The sequence below is a fragment of the Lissotriton vulgaris genome, chromosome 3_1, assembly GCF_964263255.1.
Source record: "Lissotriton vulgaris chromosome 3_1, aLisVul1.2, whole genome shotgun sequence".
Classification (NCBI taxonomy): Eukaryota; Metazoa; Chordata; class Amphibia; order Caudata; family Salamandridae; genus Lissotriton; species Lissotriton vulgaris.
Window position 1 is genome coordinate 1,103,274,591 of NC_141689.1, and position 12,091 is coordinate 1,103,286,681.

General features: G+C 40.7%; 1 protein-coding gene across 1 annotated transcript in view; it reads right to left on the bottom strand.

The window, feature by feature from the left end:
• LOC147727490 (alcohol dehydrogenase 1-like) overlaps positions 1-12,091 on the bottom strand; it is a 188,081-nt gene that overhangs the window by 34,465 nt on the left and 141,525 nt on the right. The window contains exon 7 of the mRNA XM_086961566.1: positions 7,276-7,411. Coding sequence (XP_086817692.1) covers positions 7,276-7,411 — 136 coding nt within the window. The remainder of the gene's footprint in view (positions 1-7,275; positions 7,412-12,091) is intronic.

Genomic DNA, 12,091 nt, shown 5'->3' on the forward strand with positions numbered 1-12,091 from the left:
CCTCGGATCACTTCCGGGTGCGCTAACGCGGCGTGTCATAAAACGCATTACGCGACAACGTAGGTCAAGAATATAGTCTAAATGTCTCCACCAACCAGCGTTCAGAACACAACCCCTTTCAGCAGTCCAAAAAGTTCTGTTAAATGACAACAGAGGGGACAGGCAACAAGAACCATCAGTCAAAGAGGGGAGGGCAAGTTCTTCTCTTCCGGGTCATGTTGGGGCGCTACCGGAACTGATCGAATTGGTAGTCTATAGTGTTTCTGGATGTTTCAGACTAAAGCTGGCGTCAGCATGAGACCACTACCATCTCGTAGCTCCGTCGTGGCCATTCCACAAGCAATCATGGCAGCCGCTCCCCACCAGAAGCCTGCGGGAGTCGGAGGCCCCCAAGACTTTTGTAGAATCTTCACGGCTGAGGGGACGCTTTTCGAGAATGGGACCCAAGCCCTAGCAGACAAGCGTCCGAGTTCCAAGGTGTCCCAGGGCCATTTTAGTGGACCAGGCCCAAAACCGAAGAGCCGGCCGCCATTTTGAGAGTCCTGTGGCAGCTGCCTATCGCTGCACCGCAAGAGCGGGCGCATCTCAACTACATGGTGAGCGAGACGCTGTAGTCGCAAGAGCGGGCGGTAAACAGCTGAATGGCGGAAGAGGCACAGTGTAGCAAAAGCGGGCGGAATGGCAACTAAAACGATAAAGGGGCGCCCCACTACAGCTTGTCTTCAGGTCAAACGGATTGTGGGACAAGGTCCAGAATTGAAGAGTCATCAAAAGGCAAAAAGTTCCGCCGGACCCCGGGAGCCGGCCGCCTATGTCGGGGGCGATCTCAGGCTACACCAGTGCTATAAGACTTGGGGAGGGTGTCGGAGCCAAGCGTCTTCTCCGAGTCCATGGCCATCACACCGCCCCTCAGGGGCCTCCGTCAAGCTGTTTAGGAAGGTAACATATCACATTGTTTTCTAATGCAGTCAGGTCCACAAACGACACTCACTTACTTTGAGAATAGTGAAGCTGCAGTAGGTGGAAATAAGCTTCAGACAGTGTTACAAGCACTGCTCAGAACTCTTAACTATGGCACCCAACATCCAGAACTTATGCTATTTGAGAATGGCAGTGACATCGAAGCATCTCAGGGACCAAAACCATTAACGTACTTTCACGTATAAAAATCTTACTTGGGGAGGGGGCAGGAGCGAAGCGCCCCCTCCCAGTCAGCGCCACCACACCGTATGTTGAAAATCTGAAGCCATCGTTCTACAAAGTCAACCAAACTTGGATTGAAAAATCTAGAAAAATGTACAAACTGAAAACCAGTTTTGGTCTGCATAGCATCAGTAGCAACGCTTGAGTCAGCTTTGTGTCAAGCCGCCATTTTGATTCAACAAAGCACAGGCATTGAAAAAGGCTGAAATTCAGAACTCTAAACTATGCCACCCAACATCCAGGAGCTTGCCATCCGGATCTTGGAGCCTTGTGCTGTTTTCGATCTATTCACACATCGGTCCACTACTGACATCATCTTATAAACCAACGTTATGTAAATAGTTTTTTAATAAAATGTTTTACCCTGTTTCTTTGCTGGTGTGTTGTCTATATTTTTAATATTTGCATAGGGTTTGTCGTTATTTTGTGCGGGATGGGTGATGGAGCCGAGCTGTCTTGCAGCCCTCATGGTGTGGAGCTCAGTTCATCTCACTATTTTCGTATTTCTCATGAAGGGTTGTTCCTAATATTTCTATTTTAGCGAGGTCAAAAAGAGATCCAATTAGTGGCCTACTGATTTTGCTCGATTACTTTTATTTTTTTACACGATTTTTCACTATCTGCAAAGACTAAACAGAGTATTGCGACTTTGTGCTTGTTTGTAAATAGAGAATGATCCAAAGAGAACCAATTCTAAAACAGTAAATGCTTGGACAACAATCAATCAAATGGAGAGACAAGGAGGCACGACGGATTACAACGGGGGTAAAGGCCTGCGTTAACTACCCTTCAGTATCTGCAAAGAGAGAGTACTACTAAGACAAAAGAGGGGAGGGGGGGGGGGGGTGCAGCGTTCAAAGCACATCAGCGTGCATAAATACGAAAATGTTTTTATCTATCACGTACTTGACATTTTAAAGCTTTTCATATTTGCTATTAAAAAACCAATGAAATTCACAGAAAAAACCATAGGTTATAGTGGATATATAGTTAGGAATTTGCATTTACAAAACCTTGAAAATTCAATGAAAAAACCATTGGTTTTAGGCCATATATAGTTAGGAATTAGCATTTACAAAACCTTATTTTACTCGCATAAAACCATTGAAATTCCATATATAGTTAGAAGCGCTAACTATATATCGCGCACCCGCAATCCACTGCTGATGATGTCACATATTACATCATTCATGACATGGTCAGTGACATCACTGATGACATCACTGATGACATCTCAAATGACATCACTGATGACATCACTGATGACAACTCAAATGACATCACTGATGACATCTCATTTGTCATCACTGATCACATCACTCATGTGATAATACAATGAACCTCTTCAGACTCTAATATAACCTTACATACACTCAGTATAAACAGACACTCACAGACTGTCACTCATCCATGGAGTTACTCACACACCTAGTCAGTCATGCAAAGAATCAATCACACCTCCATTTCCTCAACTATACAGTTATACACATCTTACTTATTCAAACATATAATAACACATATTTACTCTCTTATATAATCCCTGATACAAGCTCACAGTGATCGATACAGCCACTCACACATTCACTGGCTCTTATGTTCAGTTATTTATATATTTCAACTCTCACATGTATTGTGTTTTACATACGTACTTACTTGCACATGTAGCAATGAGAAATCCATTCACTCACCAACACACCCATGCACAGTCAACCGCCCATATAGCTGTTTCCACATGCACTCTTGAACTCATACTCCTAGTGAATCAACTGCTTACACATCTATGCACAGAGTCACGCACCTCCCAGCCACCCACACACACACTCAGCCTCCCATTCAAATACTTGGGCAACCAATCAATAACCCATATGGCCACTCTTATAGCTACTGATCAACACATGCAGCAGCTTACACAACAACAAACATACTGATGCACAAATTAAGACAGTTTAGTCACTAACCCATGCACTCAGTGAGACACATTTAATCACTCTTTCATACAGTCAGTGATGCACCTACTAAATTCTTCATCCAGACACTTATACATCCACTCATTCTTCAATATGTAAAACATATTTAAACTTTACAGACACATACAATCACTGGATGTTGTGATCAGTGATGTCATCAGTGATGTCATTTGAGATGTCATCAGTGATGTCATCAGTGATGTCACTGACCATGTCATGAATGATGTAATATGTGACATCATCAGCAGTGGATTGCGGGTGCGCGATATATAGTTAGCGCTTCTAACTATATATGGAATTTCAATGGTTTTATGCGAGTAAAATAAGGTTTTGTAAATGCTAATTCCTAACTATATATGGCCTAAAACCAATGGTTTTTTCATTGAATTTTCAAGGTTTTGTAAATGCAAATTCCTAACTATATATCCACTATAACCTATGGTTTTTTCTGTGAATATATATATATATATATATATATATATATATATATATATATATATATATTACATCCAAGGAAAACAAGGTTCGTCTTGCGCTATCAGGCAATCAGGCAAAGGAATCCAAAGTGTAAGGTAAGCAGTTTATTTACACAACGCGTTTCAGCTCAACAGCCTTGTTCACATGTAAACCAACACGAGTGACTCCGGTATTTAAATAAAGTTCAGTGTTGTCAATCACAATCAACATAAACATAGGACTTGTAAGCAAGTAAATGGCAGACATATTGGAATGGTAAAGTAACGTCAACATCGTTATATTCTCGAATTTGACAGGTTTGGAATGGCATGTTGTTGTTGGCCCAACAAGATATATACAGCGAAAATCCCTGGAAAAATTAATGTATAATACATAAAGTCAGTCAACCTGTACAAATAAATAAACTTCAATATTATGTTGCGTTTATCATGGTCTCGATATAACAAGAGTTTGTTACTCATTGTGGAAATTGATCTTACAGTTTCCCACTCGTTCAGACATGCAATAGACGTAAAATACATGAGTCTGACAGAGATCTGTATCTCATAAATATAGCCAATAATAAATGGACTGCTTCGCGGGTATCTGCGCCAACTTTCATGGGTCCCAGCACTTCAGAAGAAGCGTTGCTTTCATATATATATATATATATATATATATATAGAACAATCCTCAGCAACCTCTCGCCCGGAGCCCAGTGAAGGAACCGCTGCGCAGGAAAGAAGACGGAGACCTCAGGTGCAGTGAGCAATTTTCTTTATTGTACCCTCGAGGAAGCGGCACACAGCATGACGTTTCGGCCTTCACAGAGGCCTTGATCACATGACGCACGCTGGGAAAAGGCAATATTTAAAGTGCTAGTGTAAAGTGGGGATACATTTCCATTGGTCAGTTTGTGGTCACATGTTGCACCAAACAGTAAATACTGACAACAGACTTCTTATTTACAACCATATCACGGGATAATCCCTGGCTGGTCACCTGTTGCGTCGATGACACATGTATCACTAAAGTGCATAATGTAATTCATCAAAATACACACGTAATGTAAACAAAGATGACTGGATAAATCCAATTGTGCAAATTGCAATTAATGTAAACGATGTATAAAGTGCAATGTGCTACACGAAGTGTGTGCAAACATAACTGGATGAATCCAATTGTGCAAATGGCAAATGATGTAAACAATGAAAAAAGTGCAATGTGCCACATGAAGAAAACGACTTCACAGATATATACTATATACAATATACATTCTGTGCACAAGGTCATAAACAGTATTTCAATAAGTTAATATTTACAAAAATATATATAATAAATATATATAAAATAAATATGTATATATTTTAAAACCAAGACCTTATGTTGCAATTAGAATAAATATGCAAATAAGCACAGCACCGTTTCTTTAGGATGAGATCTATAGTATGCAAGAATAATCAGACAACCAGATGTTTAAAATATTCAGATCGCAGCATCCTATATATTAAATGCACAACATTGTTTACACGTGCCTCGAGTTAGATAGAGGACAGGCAGAGGAGAAGTAGACCCCTCCCAAAGGTGAGAGGGGAAAACCTTCGCAGCCTCTGCCGTGTCTCCATCCACTGTACTCTGTAATTACTTGGACCAACCGCTGCTCGGAATTGGATGTACCCCAGTGAATCGTGAATACCAAAAAGATAACCAAGTGCACTATTTTTATGTGAAGTTTTTTTCTACTGGTTTTTAGGTGACTTTGTGACATTGTTTTCTCATATTCGTATTGATAGAGCTGAAAGGTTCTTAAACAAGTGAGCAAAGTTCTTGGTACATCTTAGTGCAGCCTAAGCCTAGGCTACACCCCACTAAGTGGAAACATCCAGCCCTCTAATATATACAGTATTGGCCGCACTCTATTCAATAAAAAGGACAGACAAGTAAAGCAAGGCACAGTAAGGAGCACTTACAGAAGCCGTTACTGCTCAACAGGAGTGACAGAAGAAATATAAGACAGTGTGGAATTGTCATAAACATGTGTAAAAATCTTCTGTAGAGTTCAGGCCCCCCGGAGCTCGACAGTCCATATCCAGGATGTACCTGGTTTCCAGTTTTCTAAGGGCACCGTCCCTGTCACCTCCTCTCCTATTTGGACCCACACAATCGATCGCATAATAGCGCAAAAGGGAACTGTCATTATTATGATGTTCTTTGAAATGACGGGCCACAAATGTATATGTATTCTGGATACTCGCCACACCGCAGACTGCCGCTGATCAAATCCAAAGATGACAAAGAGTGAACCCTTTGATTGCTGGTGCAAAAATGTGCTTTTATTAAATAGATGCCAGTGCGCCTGCCATGACGCTTTTTGCCTTTAGAGGAGGCTTGATCATATATATATATATATATATATATATATATATATATATATATATATATATATATATATATATACACCATCAAAGTGATCCTTTGTGCTCGAAAAGCGCTCCACAGCAGGTGCTCTGCCAAGGGCTGGATCCTGGCCCAAACAATGTTTTACCACAAAAGAGGCAGCACTCCTGGATGGTTATAAGCTTTTTTATTCAGTGTTTCACCCCACCAACGTGTTTCAGCCACTCTAGGCTTTTGTCACGGTCGGTAAGTCCTTCTTTACTTTCTACATTTATACTTTCCCATATCTGCCTTTAAGTGGCATTATGGGAGATGTAGTATTTTTACAAATTTTGAAAATTATTTACACACAACAGAAAGACAATGGCGCTTAGTGTCATTATTATACATTACAAAGTAGAATATTTTAACTCTAAAACATCCCTGAATCTTGGTCAGCGAAAAAGTGACAGCGAATCCAACCTAAAATAGCCACTCATGGAATCCATTAGAATGTAGGAAGATAAGCAAACCATGCTGTAGAAAGGAAGCTTTTTATTTTTGTGGTCAGTAACTGTCATTCCAGGAATCCATAATTTCCTCCCTGAAGGCTGGGAGGATATAGGCTGCTCATTTATATCTCACAAGCACTTCCTTTGTAAAGTAGGCTTCGATGTCTTGTAGTCAGTAATGGCTGCAGCAATACACACTTTCAATCATTACCAGTCAATCACATCCTTTGGATTTGTGGATTCTCATCCATAGGAATTGGAAAATGATTCCTCATCTAAATGGATTTGTTCAGTTTTAAAACGTAATCCACAAACCTCCACGGAACCCAACTGTAAAGCATCTGCAAAACAATGGTCAAGATAGCTACCGAAATTAACTCCTCGAAGACTCCAAAACAACGTCTGTTAAGCAAATGTCTCTAAACCTACAAAAGTTGATTATCTGGGTAAAGGCCCAGTTAAATGCCAGGTTTAGTGCAACTTTGTTCATCAGTTTTTGTTGTCATCAATCTTGCAACTTCACATGTGGCTGGCAATAAAGGGCCTACCTCCAGTAAAGCATATATTCTTGAGCTACTAAATATTCCTTTATTGACTGTCATTAAAGTACAGTGCTTCTAGGGGTTTCTAAGACTTTAAACACTAGTATTTTTTTCTCCCTTTCAAACTCCCGCCCCCATTGTAAAAGCAATACATTTCCTCCATTTGATGTCCTTCACACTGGCACTGCAATTTAATGTAATATCAGCTCATTGCCCTACCTCCTAAAAGAGCTCCTTTCAAAGTGCGGCCTGTGAGCAGCAGCATAGGGTCGAAGGAGATCTGGGCATTGAGTGGCGCTACTCCAACAATCACAGTGGTTCCAAATCCATAGTGTGAGGACTTCAAGGCACTGACCTGAAGGGAAAACAAAAAGGACAATCATCACATTGATGAAAATACATGTTCCATGCTCAACAGCTTAAAGCCATGACAGGGCTGACTCAGCCTTATCTTCTTCCAAAATCAATAAACTGAGCACCAATCAGGTAAGTGTGCAAACATAACCTATTATTGTTGATATAACCTTCTATGGTCAAAAGGCAAATTTAACAGTGTTACAAATATTTCATGCAAGAGGAGCATTCAGCAAAACATTGCTATGCGAAAAGAACATTTTCAAAAAGGCTTTTGCTGTGGAAAGAATCCTGAAGTCATCTTCATTTTAAAGTATAGAGCAAACATGGTTGTGATTGCATAACGAAATGTAGCGCAAACAGTAATATTATAATGCATGTACCTACATCAAATATAATCAGGTCCTCCTGGTTAGTATCTCCTAGAGGGTGTGCCCACCAATCCCTAACAGCTTTGCATGGTGATTGCGAATATGACTAATAATATATTTCCAAGATGTGCTTTTCTATTTCTATTTAGATTACATAAAATGCACTTGTGCTGGATTGTGTTACTCAGTACGAATTTTAACTCTTTCTCTTGGAGGGAACTTTGGTTCAAATGCTCTGGTCACAACAAAGAAGTAAACAATATAATAACCCTGAGAGACATGTACATTATTTAATGATGAAGCTACATGTTTATTAAGAGTGCATGCAAGAGAGATATCACAGCACTCATTAATATCCAAATACACAGTTTCGTATGCAAGTTCCAACAGTACATATATGTGGTCTAATATGTAAGAAATCCAATATGTATAAATCCAAGTCGTATTTATTATGTTTAAGTTTAGATCCTCAACAATATAAAATAGGTGACATCATTAAGTACAGCCACAATATGGAGTAGGTGACATCACAAAGCACAGCCAAGATCTGTTTCGTCACACAGGTGCATTTTGTACAGACTGTTACTTTGTGAATTGTACCTAGTGATAAGACTTAGTCTTTGTTTATTATTTTTTTCGTAGGCATTTTTCTTCAGTAGGGAGCTGCATTGTGCTTTCTGAATTCTATTCCTGGCTCTGGGAAATGTAAATTAAAAAAACTAGTAAACAAAGACTTAGGGCCTGATTAAGAGTTTGGCAGTCCAATGGACCGCCAAACCCATGGTAGTGGTGCAGCTATAAGCGATTAAGAAATCATTGTCAGTAAAGTATAATGACCATCTGAGTTGTCTTGATGTTAGGGTTCTAGCTGATCTTAAGAACTTCAAGATCCTATGGTTGGTGAATACTGTCACAGTGTGTCTTGCCCCATTAAATAGTGCCTCCACTCTTTATTAGCTGGTAGTTTTTTTCAGTGATTGTATAACTCACCTCTGCTGGATTACGTTTTCGGAGCGCTGAGCCACTGGGTGCAGTTGCCTTGTCGTTTTGTGACTTTGAGATAGGACCCCTCCAATTGGCAATTCCAATATATCAGTTTACAAATAAAATGGTTTTGAGGGATTAGCATGTTTTCAACAACTGTGTGAGAAATGATCTTTTGAGAGAATTGATGGATAAATCTCTGGCAGAAATTGTCAAAGCCAATGAAGCCTTGAACTTCCTTTACCGATGTCAGAGACCCCCAGTCTGTGATTGCATTTACTTTGTGCTCATCCTTGGTTAATCCTGAAGGGGGAGAACAATTCTAAGAAGTTCTACAGTAGTTGTATTGAAAGAGCATTTCTTCAATTTCACGTATAACTTCTTCTCTCTCAGTCGTTGCAGTTGTGCTCTTACTTGTTCTTGATGTTCCTCCTCCGAGGACTCGTGAGTTTATCTTGGATAAACTAAGCATCAGCCATTCTTTGTCTCAATCTTTATTTATTTAAAAAACTGGAGTCCTGGTGTATTTACCTTCCATGGGCTCTTTAAACAGCATGCAGCTGACAGCTTACATATTTGTGAAAGCGTCCTCTCCTTGGACTCCAGTTTTTGAAATCATTAAAGATTGAAACAAAGGAGGAAGATACTTAGTTTATCCAAGATAAACTCACAATTCCTCGGAATTTGTCCTCACAGAGAATCTGCTTTTTACGTGGAAAGCTAAATACCCTTGCCCTAAACATTTTTTACAAAATTGAGCGCCAGACGCCACAGATGAATGTGGTACAAAAAGGGGTGGTGATGGACGGAGCATCTGAATCAATCAAACACTCACACCTAGTCAAAAGATCTGGGTTTAATCCATCACCGTTCTTTAGCCCACTCTACCACCCCAGTTCAGACATGGCTATATGCAAATCAGTCTGACCCTGTGCCTCATGGGAACAGTCCAGCCCGAACTGCCAAGCCATGCCTTCCCTGGATCGGAAACAAGCTTCCGTGGACCGGTTTCTGGCATTCCAGCCGTCTTCAGCCCGGCTTGCTTGAATCCAGTGGCAAAGTGAGCAAGGGGCTCACGTCTGAGCATACCCTGCCACACTTATGGCGGCCAAAAGCGGTACAAAAGGGGGTGGTGATGGACGGAGCATCTGAATCAAACAGACACTCACACCCAGTCAAAATATCTGGGTTTAATCCAGCACCGTTCTTTAGCCCACTCTGCCACCCCAGTTCAGACATGGCTATATGCAAATCAGTCTGACCCTTTGCCTCATGGGAACAGTCTAGCCCGAACTGCCAAGCCATGCCTTTCCTGGACCGGAAACAAGCTTCCAAGGACCGGTTTCTGGCATTCCAGCCGTCTTCAGCCCGGCTTGCTTGAATCCAGTGCCACCGTTCTTTAGCCCACTCTGCCACCTCCTTTTGTACCGCTTTTGGCCACCATAAGTGTGGCAGGGTATGCTCAGACGTGAGTCCCTTGCTCACTTTGCCGGCTTGGACTCCAGTCCATGCAGTACAGGAACGGTATTCCCATTGTTGTGCCTTTCTAAGGTTCACCACCTGGAACGGCTAAAGCCCTGCATACAAGACCACAAATGTACTAGTAATCTGTTAGGCGGTATGCAGGCAAGTTTGGCTGTGTGGCTGTGGGGCCCTGGTTTGGCGAACTGCTCCCACACCGCTGAACTCTAATTCAGGCCCTTAGTCTTATCACTTGGTACAGAGTGACAGTGTGTATACAATTTTATGCAAATATTAGCATATACTGTAACTAGGTACTGTTCTAAAAAGATACAGCTCCCAAAAACCTGGCATACGTACAGTAGAAGAACCACTATGAGAAACTTATTATGCCAGAGTTTCATGCCGCAACGTACACACACAAAACAGCTTTCCTCACTGTCCATGAAACCGAAAGGATCCTATAAATGCACTAAATGCAATGTATGCCAATTTGCTTGGGATAAAAAACACCTTCCAATATAACTCTCCAAGAAAATATCATATCATATCAATTTATCAATTGCAACACTAAATGCATGGTCTACTGTATTTAATGCCACTGTGAACAGATCTATGTAGGTAGCACAATCAGACCACTTAAAGAATGCATTTAGGAGCATGGAAGAGCAATTAGGAATAACCATCCCAACTACTCTTTGTCTACATATTATAATCTAGAACACAATGTCTTAAAAAGATTGAATATCAAATTCCATGGCACAGCACATATAGAACCTCATCCGAGGGGTGGAGACAGAACTGTTGCCCTCAGGAAATTAGAAACCACATGGATATTGAAACTACATGCTGTAGAGAAGAGATAAGAAATGTCATGTGTTATTAACAGAGTAGACATCTTGGTCTCTATTGTGCACTGTGACAATTACTTGTTTCTAGGGGAGATGCATCTATGTGGTTAGGAATTTCAGGTGTTAAAAACCGGTCGCACTCATTGCTTTTAACTGTGACATGCACAATGTACAGTTTAGATTTGATTTTCTTATTATTTTTCAGGCTTTGGAAGGATAACAAACTCAACAAATGTAGCCATCTACCTGTACTGTATTTTGGTTATTTTTATATGCATGTTTAGAAAGTAATGTATGACATGCAATATGTTGCCTCAGAGCTTGATCGCTGGAGGTGTCAAGAGGGATGTAATACATGATTCCAGCCATTGGAGATTTTCCTCAAAATGTGACCACTTGTACTGCTACTGAGCTCACTTCTCTGCACAGATATGTGTAGATTGCATGTTTGAATGAACACTATGCACCTTTCAAGCAAGCTCGCTACATTACTAAACATAATTCTTTTTTTCAGTGTTATGACCTAGATATATTTTGGCCATTAATCCTCATTTACTCTCAATTGTTGTTTAAGCTGGACTCTATATAACACATATTTTCCTCATTTTCCAGTATATTTCTCATCCATTCTCTTGATCCTTCATCTCCCTTGATTACTTTTCTCCCTCTATTTTACAGCAATCCCGTCATTATTGGAGCCCCATTGGGAATATTGGATACCGGAGCAGGTAATCAATTTAGATTGGTTAGCTCTTTTGTACCACTAAGATAGCCACGCCTCTCCCTTTACTTTTTAGAGGGCTTTTTAGTCCATTTTCGCTTATGTGATGCAGGGTTGCTTACAACACGACGTGTCAACTCATAGAGGTCCCAATTTGAAAACAGAAGTTGTGTGCAGATGGCTTCATGCCAGTCTAAGGTAGGCTTTACTGTGACATAACAAACCAGAGGTTTTCTGCAGAATTAGAGCCTTATTATGAGTTTGACGGCATGAAAGCAGGCCGCCACACTGGC